Genomic DNA, 17,486 nt, shown 5'->3' with positions numbered 1-17,486 from the left:
ATGCTCAATATTACTAATCATCAGGGAAATGTAAATCAACAGATACTATCTTATACATGTTAGGATGGCCATCAAAAATACAAAAGGGGAGAAGTGAGGATGTAGGAAAATTAAAATCCTTGTACACCGCTGATTGGGACATAAATGGTGCAGCTGCTCTGGAAAACTGCATAGCAATTCCTCAAAAAATTAAAACTAGGATTACCATATCACACAGCAGTTTCACTTCTGGGAAATTACCCAAAAGAACGGAAATCAGTATCTCAAAGAGAAATATATACTCTTATTTATTGGAGTATCATAACAATTGCCATGATGTAGAAACAACCTAAACATCCATCAATGGACTGCTGGATAATGGAAATGCGGTATACATTGGCCGGCGCCGCGGCTCACTAGGCTAATCCTCCGCCTTGCGGCGCCGGCACACCGGGTTCTAGTCCCGGTCGGGGAACCGATCCTGTCCCGGTTGCCCCTCTTCCAGGCCAGCTCTCTGCTGTGGCCCGGGAGTGCAGCGGAGGATGGCCCAAGTGCTTGGGCCCTGCACCCCATGGGAGACCAGGATAAGCACCTGGCTCCTGCCATCGGATCAGCGCGGTGCGCCGGCGGCCATTGGAGGGTGAACCAACAGCAAAGGAAAACCTTTCTCTCTGTCTCTCTCTCTCTCTCTCACTGTCCACTCTGTCAAAAAAAAAAAAATTTAAAAAAAAAAAAGGAAATGAGGTATACACATATTCAATGCAATACTGAGTCATCAAGGGCAGGTGTTGTGGCGCAGTGAGTGAAACCACTGATTTGGTAGCTCATATCTCAAATGAGAGTGCCAGTTACAGGTTCTGGATGCTTGACTCCCAATCCAGCTTCCTGCTAATGCATCCTGCAAGGCAGCAGCTAGCCCAATAACTTAGTTACAGTCACCCACATGGGAGACCTGGAGGGAGTTCTGGGCACCTGGTTTTGACCTATCCCTGCCCTGGCTGTTGCATTTGGGGAGTGAACCAGCAGATGGAAAATCTCTCTTGTCACTCTGCCTTTCAAGTAGATGAAAATAAATAGTAAAAAAACTATGGGGTCGGGGGAGACGGCTCTGTGGTGTAGAGGGTAAAGTTGATGCCTGCAGTGCCAGCATCCCATGTGAGTGCTGGTTTGAGTCCCCGCTGCTTCCACTTCCAATCCAATTCTCTCTGCTATGGCTTGGGAAAGCAGAAGATGGCTCAGGTCCTTGGGACCTTGCACCTGTGTGGGAGACCAGAAAGAAGTTCCTGGTTCCTGTCTTCAGATCAGCAGTTCCAGCCGTTGCAGCCAAATGGGGAGTGAACCAGCGGATGGAAGACCGCTCTCTCTCTCTGCCTCTAACTCTGCCTTTCAAACAAATAAATATTCAACAACAACCACCACCTACAGGGGACAGAGCTGTGGTGTGGTAGGTTAAGCCTCTGCCTGAGGTACCGGCATCCCATATGAGCAACCAGTTCGTGTCCCAGCTGCTCCCCTTCAGATCCAGCTCTATGCTTGTGGCCTGGGAGGGCAGTGGAAGATGGCCCATGCTCCTGGCTGCTGGCTTCAGATCATCCCAGCTCTGGCCATTGCACCCATTTTGGGAGTGAGCCAGCAGACAGAAGTTTCTGTCTCTCCCTAACTCTGCCTCTCAAATAAATAAAATCTTTAAAAAAAAAAAAAAGTGAGGGTGGGGTGGCGCCATAGCTCACACTATGTTAATGCTTCGCCTGTGGTGCCGGCATCCCATATGGGCAGCAGTTCTAGTCCTGGTTGCTCCTCTTCCAGTCCAGCTCTCTGCTGTGGCCCGGGAGGGAAGTGGAGGATGGCCCAAATGCTTGGGTCCCTGCACCCGCATGGGAGACCAGGAAACAGCACCTGGCTCCTGGCTTCAGATTGGCGCAGCACTGGTGGTGGCAACCATTTGGGGAGTGAACCAACGGAAGGAAGTCCTGTCTATAACTCTGTCAAATAAATAAAACCCCTACACATTCAGCCATAGAAGAAAATCCTGTCATTTCTGACAGGACTTAGGGATTACAATGATGGGTGAAACTTGATGACAATTAAAATCAAAGTCACAGAAGGACAAATACCACATAATTTCTCATAGGACATATCTAACATTGTCAAACGTACAGAAGCAGAGAGCAGAATGGTGGGTGCCATAGACTAGGGGAGGGGAAATGGCGAGTTACTGTTCAATGGGTATAAGATTTCAGTTGTGCAAGATGAGTAGGTTCTAGAAATATTATAAACTTTGTGCTTATAGTTAACACTGAACTCTTAACTTTATTATTGGGAAGATTCTATGTTACCATCCAGAATAAAAACTTAATTTCAAACAGATCAGCAATGGCAACCTAACATAAATTAGTCCGGTATTGACCCATAACTTTAATAGAAACTTTAATATAGTCTTCCATATCGCTTTTGCTTCTGTAGATGAACTGGTAGTTCTTGCAACTTTTGACATTCTGATATCAAAAATTTCTCTAAGTATTCATTCAAAACAATTTAGGATTTTTCCAGTTGCTTATGATACAAAACTGTCTTAAAAGAGCTTAAGAGGAAAGCAAATGGCTTTGCTTTCATAAGAAGTCCATGGTAGTGCTAACACCCACACTGCTCAATTTGATATTGTCATGGCTTTCTTCATACCAGTTTCCCTCCACTTCATCACATACAAATCTGCACAGAGAAGGCAAACTGGGATAGGGAGACCAGATACAGCTATCATTGAAATACATAATAATCTCAGAGAACAGGGTGGGATGGGACACTGGAGACCCACCAGGGTAACATGGAAGGGAAAAGGTGCCCCTACATGAATCAGAAAATTATTTGGGTACTAGTGCCAGATAAAAACTGTAGCTATGTCATCCCAAATTCCAGTGCTCTCCTGTCTTTTTAAATCAGCTATAGTTTCAAATTATTATTACACAACATTTTTTTTTAATTTAAAAGCAAGATTTATTAAAGTACAACTTTTATTTCAAAGCAACGTAACTCATCCATGGAAAGGTGAAGACTAATTTAATCAGTTTCAATGGCACAGCACATATGAACTGTGTTTTCATTGTTGCAGTCATGTTCATTAAGAAAACAAAAAGATAGTTAACAGTCTTTATATAGTATCCAGGGAGAGGAATCAGAGAAGGTGAAGCATTTGAAGTGGTTACCTGCGCTTTCATTTTCCATTCTCCATTTGGACAAACAAGTACAAGAGTACACAGGTTGATTGGGGCAAAAAATTAATAAAACTGTTGCATCACTTCATAGAATTAAAGCCCCCAAAGGGATCTCTTAAGACTCTGGCTCATTACAATTCTTCCTTTAAAGTTAAGAGTGTAAAACATTACCAACCCATAGTTAATCCATCCTACCTCTGTAGGTCCTCAATGTATGGAACACTCCTTACACCTTAGCTCTGTGCAGCCAAGAAGAAACTGTAATGCACTGACATAAATATCACCACAAAAAAACTACTCCTACTGTGGAACAGGCATTCTTGTGGGTGCTGAAGATTCAGATGTAAACAAATTTCCCATAAGAACTTGCTCCACTTTTACTGTGATAGCTATCGGTAATGTGACACAGCCATGGTCATGAGAACTACTACTTTTGAGTGACTGCAATTTATTTATCTGTTCTTGAACACAATTCTTCCATTACTACTCAAGAATCTGTCAGTCTCCTATGAATTAGGATCTTCGAGGGTAGCACTTTGCTTACTTTCTGAAATGCAGCTTTCACTGGTAATTCCATCAAATGACTGTCCCCACATTTTCCAGAAGGGAATTTAGTTCCTCTTGAATGACTAATTTTCTACAGTGAAATAGGGGGAGGGTAGGGAACTGGTGAATATCACAACTTTTTAACTGTAGTTTTTGTATTGAGAAGCCAATTCAAATTCTCAAATTATATTTCAACCTTTGAGGACAAATGAATAGGTATAAAAATTGAAAGTATAGCTTGTTATTTCTTTTGCTGTCTTGCTAATATTTTAAATACTTTCCACTTATTAGGTACAGATATGTTTGGGTATATATAAATAGTTCAGAACTTTTTGCCTTGTTTTTAGCAAAATTTGTACATCAATGCTCCTCTACTCTTAGGCGAGCAACAAAGTCAATGATATTATTTTCTACTTTTCCAGGATAGTTCTTCATTATCCGCCTAACTTAATCCCCTTACATGTTCATTTAACAGTTATTTTGTTCTGGAAATAACTGTTATAAAACATACCCTTTTTTTTGGACAGGCAGAGTTAGACAGTGAGAGAGAAAGGTCTTCCTTTTTCCATTGGTTCACCCCCCCAAATGGCCACTGCGGCAGGCATGCTGCGCCGATCCGAAGCCAGGAGCCAGGTGCTTCTTCCTGGTCTTCCATGCGGGTGCAGGGCCCAAGCACTTGGGCCATCCCCACTGCCTTCCCAGGCCACAGCAGAGAGCTGGCCTGGAAGAGGAGCAACCGGGACAGAATCTGGTGCCCTGACCAGGACTAGAACCCGGGGTGCGGTGCCGCAGGCGGAGGATTAGCCAAGTGAGCCGCAGCACCGGCCAAAACATACTCTTAATAGGGTTTACTTCTAAATTACTTTATAGCTGCCTAGTGTTCTTCAATAGTAAGACTCAACACAATAAATGCACATAAAGATGCATTCACCTGTCTACTCAGAAACACTGTTCTATTGATCACCAGGGATTCACTGTGCTATTGTACCAGTACTACTGCTCAATACTCATTTTTTACTTAACCAAGATAATGCTTCAATTAATTAAAACTGTACTTTGAACATACTTAGTAGCTGAGTGAAGAGAGGAGAAAGGTTTTCTTTTTTAAAATAATTTATTTTTTTACTTACCTATTTAAGAAGGAAAAGAAGAGGAGGGAGGGACAGAGGGGAACAGGGAAGTGAAGAAAGGGAGAAAGAGAGGTCTTCATCTGCTGGTTCACGCCCCAAATGGTTACCAAAGACAAATCTTGGTCAGGAACTCCATCTGGGCCCCTCACATGGCAGGCAGGGGCCCAAGCACTTGGCCCATCTTCTGTTGCCTTAGCAGGCACATTAGCAGAGCACTGGATCAGGACTTGAACCAGCACTCAAATATGGGATGCCAGTGTTCCAAGTAGAGGCTTAACACTGTGCACCACAGCTCTAAGAAAGGGTAAATTTTTAACAAAGGGTAAATAAAAATGACAAAATGTCATACATACTTAATAACAACAAAAATCTTTATTGAATTACAAATTTTAAAATGGATCACTTAATTTAAAAGTGGGACTATTTTTATTATTCTTAAATTCACTCTGTCAAAAACTTGTTTTGGTTTTAAAATGATAAAAACAGAAGATTCATCTGTGAACTGACAAAGCACAGGTGTACTGCTGGGCCCTTTCAATGTTTTCTCTAATACATCAAAATGACTTATAGGAGGAAATGGGAAAAGGAGGGCAAAGGAGAGTGCAAAGCGCATACCGAAGTCTTTCTACACATGTCTGATAGAATGCATCCAGCACAATGGAACACAGACTTTGCCACAGTGGCCTTAAGATATTCTACAACAAGTATACTCAAGGGTACACTTTTTTTTTTTTCCGTATTTTGATAGGAGCAAATGGTGTTTATCTAAATAGAAAGTAACACTTAATTTTATCATAAAACTACTTGTGATAGTCCATATTTTCAGTTTGCTCAACAACCTTATTCATCATCATGTAACAAAAAGTTAGCAAATAAGACTCAGGACAAAAATATTTTCTAGCAACTTTTATAGTTAAAGACCACAGCTTTAATCATTTTGTACAATCCTTACGTTTAATCGTTGGTCAGTATAAATGTCCAAATCAAAATTGAGTCATGAGCTGTTTACAATACTATACTAAGATACTAATATTTTATTCTCAGCATGTCTTCCCATGAAGGGGGAATATCATCTGAAGCTTTTATTCCTCGCCTGTGAGGGCATTTATGAAAATCCTACTGAATTACAAAGGTGGTTTCTGCAAAACTAAAATACACTACAAAGTTAAACAGGTAAATAAACAACAAAACCAAACTGATTTCAACAAAGTCAAGTCATATTTCCAAAAGTAAAATCTATTAAGAACAAGTAATATACATGTACAAGAAATTACAAGAAATGATGATCATGGTTAGTTACAGATGCAAAATAATATCTAATTATCCCAGGCTTGTGAATAATTAAAATCAAATTCATGTGCTAGTTCAAATATTATATACAATTTAGATAAGCTGGTCAAGTATCATTTGAATACACATCATATTTGGTAAACTTAAAATTATATTACCTTTTATATTCCTGTAATATCTGGTGTAAGTACATGCCAATATAGAAAACAATGTAATTTTCATTTATGGGTTAACAGATTGACAGAAAATGTCTACTGTGTATGTTTCAGAATGTAAAAGTTAAAGAACTTTTTTTAAGGAGAAAAAAACCTTAAATTACTGAAAGTTTAACTGATGAAAGTTTAATGTCAACTTACTTATAAAACAGATGCCATACAATTAATATATGGTGGCCCTACTGATCTGACTACAAAAGGCATTTAAAGGAAGGGATGTTCAGTTGAAAACAGATTAATCCAAGGGATGTACGTTGTTTTAAAAATTTGTTTTGCAGGAAAACTAGTTGCTTGGCCTAGCTTGAAAGCTAATTACAAAATTCTTTTTCTTAATGGTCCAGATATTTTGCCAATTCTTCCAACTCAACAGAACTGTCAAAAAAGAAGAAATACTTTGTTAGGCTTTTAAATACAAACAATGGAGGTATATTCCCCTCCTTTAATAGAGCATATATCTTACACTGCTTTAAACCAACCAAAATTTTTTTTTAAATATGTTATATTTTTCACATAAAACAGTCAACCTATATTAAGTGTTTGGCTTTCCCAACTTAGACTCATAAGAACGTATAATTAAAAGGAAAAACTAGTTAAAAGATTTCTAGCATTTTTTATTAAGTATGTCTTTTAATGGTTTCAGGTTAAAAAAAAGTTCCAAATTTTAACTTCTAGAATATTCTGTCTTAGGCATCAGCTTTCTACATTAAGCTTAACTTTCTTAAATACAATAGGTACTATGTCAGAACTTTGCAGCAACTCTCTGTAATCAAAACAAAATGTACTGTAAACACTCATAATATGATGATGATAATATATCACACAAAACAAATCTGAGAGAGTTCTCTGGAAAAGCCAAGCTTGTTAAACAGAATGGGATAAAGAAAAGGCTAATGTCCCTCTCTAAGACCCGTAAAAAATTTCTACCAACTCAGAAAGGTGGGAGACGCTGTTTTTAACCATGAAGACATTCCAAATATCTGTACAGAACAAAATCTTTGTACATAAAATAATAGGTACTGGCCCCATCCCTTAAATAGCATATAGGGCCAAATTCCCAAGCCAAATTTGTGGAAGATATTTGGCTCCCAATTTACTTCTGATATTCAGAAAATGCTTTAAACTGCAAAAATAACCCAAGTGAGCATTAAACTGAAATGTTTAAGTATAACTAGGATAAAAAAAAGAATCTTGTACAAAGCTCACAAAAACTAATAAAATAGCAAGTATTTTTTGAACATTGATAATCTTCAGGCATTTTAAATCTATCATCCTTACTCCTCATCACAACTGAAATACAGATAATATTTATATTTACTACATGAGAAAATTATAGTTTAGCGATAATAGATAAATAGTTCGAAACAGTCTATAGCTCCAAACCACCCCAACCCCACATCCCTAACATCTCCATCCATATTAATAATAAAGTGTTCTGTGGGCTAATGTGTAATTCCTCTAATTTTAAATCTTGTTTTTATAGCTCAGAAAAAACACTCAAAAATTAAGTGACATAAATTTGCCTGAGTGGGGCTAATTCTAGAATACACAGGTAATATGAAAGCTTGGAAGTCCAAGACATAAACCACCACAGTGCTCAACTGTAATTACTAAAATAAACACTAAAATCATTGGGCTTGATTTCGACAGGTAAAGAAAATTTTTCAGAATCATAATCTATTAAACAGGTAGTAAATAAACATGTGCAGATTTTTCTGGACAAAGAAGACTCAAGATAATTTAATGAAAATAACATATACAGGACTGATAAAGTACTTGAACACTTAACATTTATTCCTGCATCAAAACAGATTAAGGTGGTAAAAATCAAGTATATACTCTATTTTCAAGAAGGGGACAAAATAGTACATTACAAGTACTTAATCAGATTTCCAGAGTTTTAGACAGTGTGAGCATGTGTGTACCTATTTTAAGATATCTAGGTATACTTATGAAAAGATGGGAAGAAGTTATTCTATTATAAATGTGTATAATATGAATTCAACAGGGTAACATACCTTCCATCGATTTCCACATTCATTGCAAACAACAAATGTGGTCATCGGTTCATCAGCACTACGGGTTTGCACCTGAAGCAAAATCAAATGAATATCAGATTAACATATTCTACATAAAAATATACAGTAACCACAACAGTACCATAACAAAGTATATAAAGAACCTGAAACAAGTTCAAATAAGCTGTCACGCCAAAAGTGCACAGTATTATTTCCAAAGTTCATTTTTTCTTTTTTTTTCTTTTTTGGCAGGCAGATTGGACAGTGAGAGAGACAGAGAGAAAGGTCTTCTTTCGCCATTGGTTCACCCTCCAATGGCCGCCGCAGCTGCCGCGCTGCGGTCAGTGCACAACGCTGATCCAATGGCAGGAGCCAGGTGCTTATCCTGGTCTCCCAATGGGGTGCAGGGCCCCAGCACTTGGGCCATTCTCCACTGCACTCCCAGGCCATAGCAGAGAGCTGGCCTGGAAGAGGGGCAACCGGGACAGAATCCGGCGCCCCGAACGGACTAGAACCCTGTGTGCCAGCGCTGCAGGCGGAGGGTTAGCCTATTGAGCCGCGGTGCTCAAAGTTCATTTTTTCAGTTCTTTACTTGTTTATGTGTCATGTTTAATTTATCCCAGATAAGTGGGAAAATCATCTAAAGCCAGACATAATATATATATATATATTTTTTTTTTTTTTTTTGCCAGGCAGAGTTAGCCAGTGAGAGAAAGAGACAAAGAGAGTTATAGACAGTGAGAGAGAGACAGAGAAAGGTCTTCCTTCCGTTGGTTCACTCCACTAAGGGCTGCTACAGCCGGCGCTGCGCCGATCCAAAACCAGGAGCTGGGTATGTCCTCCTGGTCTCCCATGCAGGTGCAGGGACCCAAGCACTTGGGCCATCCTCCGCTGCCCTCTTGGGCCACAGCAGAACTGGACTGGAAGAGGAGCAACCAGGACTAGAACCCGGGGTGCCAGCACCGCAGTCGGAGGATTAGCCAAGTGAGCCACGGCTCTGGCCAGACATAATACTTATTATAAATGGCTAGTAAATAAGAAAAAGAATTCACCAGTAAGCACAGAGTATGTAAATTTAAACATATATCAACATTATCTTATAAATTAGCAAAGATCTAAAACTCAGGAGGAAGCACCTGGCTCCTGGCTTTGGATCGGTGCAGTGCGCCGGCTGCAACGCACAGGCCGTAGCAGCCACTTGGGGGGGCAACCAACGGAAAAAGGAAGACATTTCTGTCTCTAACTCTGCCTGTTAAAATAAATAAATAAATAATAATAATAATAATAATAATAATAAAAGAATATTTCATTTTGACAAATATAACTGCCCCAACATTTTTAAAAGTTAAGGCAGTGGGATCCGCACTGTGGCATAGCAGGCAAAAGCCATTGCCTGCAATGTCAGCATCTCTTACAGACACTGGTTCGAGTTCCAGCTGTTCCCCTTCCAACCTAGCTCCCTACTATGGCCTGGGAAAACAGTAGAAGATGGCCCAAGTCCTTGGGCCCCTGCGCTGGCCTGGAAAACCTGGAAGAAGCTCTTGGCTCCTGGCTTCAGACCAGCCCAGCTCCAGCCATTGCAGCCATTTGGGGAGTGAACCAGCAGATGGAAGATCTCTCTCTGCCTCCGCCTTTCTGTAACTCTTTCAAAATAAATAAATAAATCTTTTCTTTTTCCAAAAAAAGGAGTTAAAAATAATTAAGGCAGCAAGAAAGTAGGAATATTAAATACCCATCCTCTATAACCTAAGAACTTGATGATGTTTGATCTATTCCAAGATGGTAATTAAAAACACAAAGGATCTGTAGGCAAGAATGTTTCCAGAGTGTAATTTTATAATAGCACAAATACTGTAAACAACCTAAATATCTAACAGGGAAGTAAGAGAACATCCATCTGAGGGAATATTATTTGTTAAGACGGCTACAAAGGGGATTTGTAAATAATTAGGAGGAACATGTTGATATTATAGTAGGTAAGTAAAAAGAGCTATACAGAAAGTTTGTACAGTATTTAGCTTTAACTACAGTTAGGAAAAAAACTGTAAAATGTCTTAGACAATGAAGTAGTGATAATTATTCTCTCTGTATGACAAACTAATTGATGATTTAAAATTTCTGGGGGCTGACACTATGGCAAAGTGGGGTAGGCTGCTGCCTACAATGCCAGCATCCCATGCAGGTGCCTGTTTGTGTCCCAGCTGCTCCACTTCTGATCCAGCTCCCTGCTGGTGGCCTGGGAAAACAGGGGAAAATGGCCAGGATGCTTGGGCCCTTGCCATCCACATCAGAGACTCAGAAGAAGCTACTGGTTTTAGCCTAGGCCAGTGCTAGCTGTTGTGGCCATCTGGGGAGTGAACCAGCTGATAGAGGATCTCCCTGTCTCAATCTCTCTCTCTGCAGCTTTGCCTTTCAAATAAATATGTAAGTACTTTTTTAAACTTATTACTTTTCTATATTTTCTTTTTTTTATTAAACTTTTATTTAATGAATATAAATTTCCAAAGTACAGCTTATGGGTTACAATGGCTTCCCCCTCCCAAAACTTCCCTCCCACCCACAACCCTCCCCTTTCCTGCTCCCTCTCCCCTTCCAATCACATCATGATTCATTTTCAATTCTCTTTATATACAGAAGATCAGTTTAGTATATATTAGGTAACGATTTCAACAGTTTGCCCCCATATAGCAACACAACGTGAAAAAAAATACTGTTGGAGTACTAGTTATAGCATTGAATAAGAGTGTACAGCACATTAAAGACAGAGATCCTACATAATATTTTTTTTAATTAATTAATTTTCTATGCCTTTTCCAATTTAACACCAGGTTTGTTTTTTTTTTTTTCATTTCATTTCATACTTTTCTATATTTTCAAACTCCCTCTAAGCGGATATTATTAAATTGCTCTAAAAAAAACCAAAACAAAACAAAACAACAACTTGACCATCTGATGCAGAATTCTACTACTGGGCAGATAAACAAAAGAAATGAAGTAGTCTCAAAGAAGTGTATGTATTCACAAGTTCACAGCAGCATTATTTATAGCAGCCAAAAGGTGGAAGTAATGCTAGTGTTCAATAATGAATAAACAAAATGTGGTGTGTACATACAGCAGAATACGGTTTAGCCCAAAAAAGGAAGAAAATTCTGACCATGTTGTAACATGGATGAACCCTGAGGACATTACAGTAGGTCAAATAAGCCAGTTAAAAAAGACAAACACTGAAAAATTTCACTTGCAAAATTTCACTTACAGGAGGAGACAGAGAATAGTCAAATTCATAAGAGACAGAAAGTACAAAGTGGTGCCATGGTCATCAGTTCTGCAAGAGGAAAGGTTCTGGAGACTGGATTCACAGCACTGTGTATCACCTATTATTCAACTTACACTTAAAATTTAAGACAGTAATTTTTAGGTTATGTGTATCTTACCATAACCAAAAATTTTCTTAAAAATTAAAAAGATGGGTGGTTATTTGGCACATAGGTTAAGTCACTGCTTCAGACGCCTGCATCCCATAGTGGAATGTGTGGGTTCAAATCTCAACTCTGCTTTCCAGTCCAGCTTCTTATGTGCACAAGTGATAGCTCAAGTAGTTTGGTCTCTACCAGCCATGTGGGAGACCTGGATTGAGTTCTTAGCTCCTGGATTTGGCCTGGCCCAGCACTGGCTGTTGCCACTGGGGGAGGGAACCAGTGGATGGGAGATCTCTTTCTCCTTCTCTACACAGACATAGACACATACACACACACACACACACAGATTTTTAAAGCGTTTTATTGGAAATTAAGATAGAACTTGGGGGAAAAGTTACATAATTTTTAAAAACCTGCATTATAGATTTTTTATTTATTTGAAAGAGTAAGAGTGAGAGTGAGAGTGAGAGTGAGAGAGAGAGAGAGAGAGAGAGAGAGAGAGAGAGGGAGAGAGGGATGGAGGGATGGAGGGAGGGACGGAGGGAGGGAGGAAGAGAAGGTGGGGAATCTTCCACCCATTGGTTTACTCTCCTAAAAGGCTACAATAGTTGGGTCTGGGACATGAAGAAGCCAGGAGCCAGGAATTCCACCTAGGTCATCTGCATAGGTAGCAGGAATTCAAATACTTGAGTTATAATCTGCTTCTTTCAAGGCACAGTAGCAGGAAGCTGAATCAGAAGTGAAGCAGCCAGGACTCAAACTGGTACTACAATATGGAATGTGGGCGCCCAAGTGGCAGCTTAACCCATTGCACCACACCCTGTACAGATTTCTGAAGTTCTCCCCTAAAAATAATTACTAGAACTAAAGGTCTCAAAGACAGAAAGATTCTTCTTATAAACTATACATTCCTGAGGAAGATGACAAAGAATTATTAAAGTTAAAAGTTATTTCTAATTATGGCAAAAAACCAAAATATTAACAATACTGCATTTTGAATAAGGTATATTTCAATTTAGTGTGAGATGATGAAATCTAGTTTAACATAATCTCAAGTCAGAAGCTTCATGAGATTCATAAATTGGAAACATAACTCAAAGCAAAAACCCAAAAGGAAGGTAAAGAAGCACTCTTTTCAAAATAGCCATATTCTGCTTACTTAAGGTCTTCAGACAAAAATTGCTTGAAAAGTCTTTCTGCTATGTTTTACATATACTTAATATTGATGTCTGGAGTCCCAGAAGTAGATATGAGGAATCTTTTGCTCTCTGTGAAAATTTTAAATCTTGTGGTAGGTACATAGTAACTTAGAATCACATTTAGTTCTTTTCACCTCTGTCATTTTCATATGAAGTTCATAAGTTTTCTATTTAAAGACAGTCTTTTTGGTCCTACAAAAATCATATTAACTGATTAGGTTCTTTCTGTTAACAGAAAAAAAATCTGACATTTATGTTTATCTTAGCTATTTTATAATCCATTATGTAAATATATAACTACTTTGCTTTCAGAAAGTTTAACACTTAAAAAAAAGATTTATTTACTTACTTTAATGGCAGGGTAATAGAGAGGGAGAGAGGGAGAGAGGGAGGGAGGGGGAGAGAGGGAGAGAGGGAGAGAGGGAGAGAGGGAGAGAGGGAGAGAGGGAGGGAGGGAGGGAGAGAGAATGAGTATCTTCCATCTACTGGTTCACTCTCCAAATGGCCAAAACAGCTGGGAATGGGCCAAGCAGAAGCCAGGAGCCAGGAACTCCATCTTGGTCTACCACATGGGTGGCAGAGGCCCAAGCACTTGGGCCATCTTCCATTGCTTTCCCAGGCATGTTAGCGGGGAGCTGGGATCAGAAGCAGAAAAGCCAGGACTCATGGGAACTCCAAAATGGGATGGCAGCATCATCAGTGGCGGCATCTGAGCCTCAACACAGGCCCCAAAAGGCTTAACTTTTAAATATCTTTCTATTTATACTTAATACTTTCCACCATGTAGCATTCTGGGGATAAAATTTTATTGCTGAGATTTTCCTACCTGACTAAACAAAGTAGAACAATTCAAACTCAGAATTTCCTGAGACTACTTTACTTGTATGTTGACCTATTTCAGTAACTATCAGTAATAAAATGTCTACAAAATGAAATACTAAAATATCAGATCCACAATGGTGACTAAAAGAGATAAAGAGGTTTAGACTAGTTAAACTATATTTTAAAATGAAGATACACCCGTAAAAAATTTTAAAAAGAGGCAGAAGCTCACATAATATTCTGCCACATGTGTTTAGAAAACAGGAAAACATGGAGCGCTGTGGCTCAGCAGGTTAACACCCTGGCCTGAAGCACTGGCATCCCATATAGGCACCGGTTCTAATCCCGGCTGCTCCTCTTCTGATCCAGCTCTCTGCTATGGCCTGGAAAAGCAGTAGAACATGGCCCAAGTCCTTGGGCCTCTGCACCTGCGTGGGAGACCTGGAAGAAGCTCCTGGCTCCTGGCTTCGGATCGGCGCAGCTCCGGCCGTTGTGGCCAATTGAGGAGTGAACCATCGGATAGAAGATCTCTCTCTCTGCCTCTCCTCTCTCTGTATAATTCTGACTTTCAAATAAACAAAGCTTTAAAAAAAAAAAAATACCATTTTTTTGTATGTGTACACACAAAACATGTGGAAAGCTGTACAACAGACTAATAATGCTGCTTTACTTCCAGGAGGGACATAAAGCGCTATTAGCAAAAGTTGCGAGGGGAATTTTCCATTCATAATCTTTTGTGTCTTTTGAATTTTTAACCTTGAAAATGTAAAAACTCCCAAAAATAAGGAAAGGCTCCTTTCTACAATTTAAAGAACTTAGTGCTGTTAAAGTGCTTAATTTTCTAACAGTGAAAAAAAATAAATTCTCTAAAATTTAAGTTGTTCTTTAAGGGTAAAATACTGAGTTTAGTGAATTATAGATATAATAACTTAGCTGGCATGTGAAATTTAGATAGAGAAAAAAATAATTTCCCTTACACACGTACAACTAAAATAACAAACTACTGCAACAGGGTTCTCTTCAGCTGTTGAAGGACTAAAGGATTTGTTATATCATAAATGTAAAAATCATCAGTGAGTCATAGAAAGGAAAAAAATATCTGGAAGCCAGTTAAGCCTAAAGTACCCACATTTCACATGACAGAAAGTGAAGAATTTTCTTTCAATTATATAGTCCCGCAAAATCAAAATGTATTGTACTCTGTTTACAAAGCAACCAATAATCAAATGCTTATAAACTCTCAGAAAAGAACATGTCCATTTTATTACATCCTGTATTTTATAAATTTTATTTAATTGATATACCTTTCAAAGTAACTACTGCAATGAACGTATAAAAATATCTATTTACTTTCAATTAACTGGAATCAGTATAAGAAAGAATTCTTATGTCAAGAGATCACATCTCCTCTTGAAAAATATCCAACTACTGCTAAGTATCTTTGCTATGTGCTTTGAAACAGGAGTTGCAAGCATTCTTACTATGAAAATAAGAGTCTATAAAAATCTCAAACCTGAGTGTAGGTGCAATTCTTCTTTTTACATTTGCCACATGTGAACAAGTCAGTCTGCGTTCCACCTGTCTTGGCCATCTGATGTTCTCTGATGGCTTCTTTGGTCAAGTTTTTCCGCATTTCTTTGAGCTCATCACTAGCCATTTCCTATTAGGGAGGTGGCGATACCACTCAGTTACAGATACACATATATCCATATCCGAATGCTTTTATTCACAATTAACAGACCCAAAATCACTTTTCAAGTTTTCTATAAAATCAACATTTTTCCTCACAGGACATGTAAGAATCTGCTTCTTTTAAAAATTCTTCAAATACTTACAAGTCTACATATGAAAACTGGAGTTGAGTACTCTTCAAAGGCTGTGAACAATTTCAATCTACAGCAACAAGTACCTCTGGTACCCAGATTGTGGTCTCTAAATATCACTGTGCCCTAAAGAGGAGTTAGGCAACTTTGAAGGAATATCTGATTCCAGTTTTGAGGCAAGAACTGCCCAGGACATGCCAGGTCATCACCTTGTACCAGAAAGCACAGAAGCTAGCAAGCCTATTATGAATGAGCCAAATGGACACCAGAACTCTTAACAGTCAAAGATAGGACACTTTCTTCAAACATCACAATAAATTACTAAAAAGAAACAATCCCCAGAGGATAAATAAAAAGCCACAAGTCCTTGATGATATTTAGAGAGAGCACACACATGCAAAACCAAACAAAAGCCACCACTTGCATAAACTAGGGCACCAACTCCTCTTTCTGCTATCTGGTAACTAAAGAGAAAGAATTCCACGTTCATTCTGACTCTTCCATCTAAAACAACAGCTCAAGCTTATAAAAGGGAAGCACTTCTTTACCAAAAAAATCAAGCTTATAAATGTGAAAGGAATGACAGAAGTTTAGATATCACTGAATGCAAGTCCTACTAAAATAATCAATTCAGGCAAGGATCAGAGGATGAAACCACCAGATGAAAGGCTGATTGAGAACCTTACAATGAAGGCCTCAGTCTTTCACAACCCAGGCCTACTGACAAATTTCAGCATGCTAACAGAGCAACAAAACATCTGTGCATCCTGATGTGTCGCAACTGAAGTAAAAAACATCACATAGGAAGTATTTATGCAGAGAATAAAAAATGAATTTGAATGTAATCATGCCTATATAACTAGATTCAAGTTTATAGAAAAGATAGGGAATTAAAAATTAAATAATATAATGAGGAAGAAAAAATATAAATGAATTTGTTCAACAGATTGAGGTCATGAAGGACAAAAAATCAGGAGTGAGATGGAGTATGGTAGTCATGAGGGGTAAAAGAAATTTCATATTTTTTAAAAATTAGAAAACCTTAAAAAACAGAACTAAATGTAAAATGCAGACTTTAGATCCTGATACAAAGTAAATGTACAATTAGGAAAATATGAGTTTCAATTACATGTTAGATAATACTAAGGAATGGTTAGCTTTATTAGATGTGGTGGTAATGACAATGTATTTAAGAAAAATATATAATGTTTTGGATTTGCATGAATATAACTCAAGAGAAAAGAAGAAAAAAATAGAAGAAAGGATGATAATTTCTCAAAATTTTTCAGTTTGGTTGATAGATATATGTGGTCTCATGACACTATGATTCCCTACTTTGTGAAAATTTTGAATTACCTTAATGAGGCTTCCAAAAAGTGAATTCTAAAGATGTATCAATTTTTATTAGATGTATAGAAAGATAAACTCACTCTCTGGATGCTTAATGAAATACTAAGATTATAGATACTCTATAGCCACTGCCAATGAATAGTGATGTGTACAAATGTCTATGAATTTTTTTTCCGTCATTCTCTATATAAATTTAGTGAATAATCAGTAAGATGTGACCAATTTTATAGTGTTTAACCATGAAAATGACTTAGAAGTTACAGGGTCTGTTTGCAATGAGATTCAACTCTTTGTTTCTACATGAATTGAAAGGTAAAACACATTTTTAGACAATAACTTAATGCAATCACCCAACAATGAATGGCTGTAGAAGGGATAAGTATTGATAAACAGATTCAATAATCCTAAGTACTTGTCTAATGTTGCTAATAGCAATTTATTATATATGTAGTATTTATATAGTACTTTAAATAGACTTGACACTGACAT

The 17,486-nt window shown here is 38.2% G+C and overlaps 1 protein-coding gene across 2 annotated transcripts in view; it reads right to left on the bottom strand.

Annotated features, from left to right (window-relative positions):
- Window positions 1-5,755: 5,755 nt before the first annotated feature.
- The window catches only part of TCEA1 (transcription elongation factor A1), a 65,174-nt gene continuing 53,443 nt past the window's right edge, over window positions 5,756-17,486 (bottom strand). For both annotated transcript variants that reach the window (XM_062188495.1, XM_062188493.1), the window contains exons 8-10: window positions 15,338-15,484; window positions 8,385-8,456; window positions 5,756-6,741 (exon numbers count right to left, since the gene is read on the bottom strand). In XM_062188495.1, coding sequence (XP_062044479.1) covers window positions 6,733-6,741; window positions 8,385-8,456; window positions 15,338-15,484 — 228 coding nt within the window. In that variant the 3' untranslated portion in view covers window positions 5,756-6,732. The remainder of the gene's footprint in view (window positions 6,742-8,384; window positions 8,457-15,337; window positions 15,485-17,486) is intronic.

The sequence above is a fragment of the Lepus europaeus genome, chromosome 4 (genome assembly GCF_033115175.1).
Source record: "Lepus europaeus isolate LE1 chromosome 4, mLepTim1.pri, whole genome shotgun sequence".
Taxonomy (NCBI): domain Eukaryota; kingdom Metazoa; phylum Chordata; class Mammalia; order Lagomorpha; family Leporidae; genus Lepus; species Lepus europaeus.
This window is presented reverse-complemented; position numbering and strand designations above follow the sequence as displayed.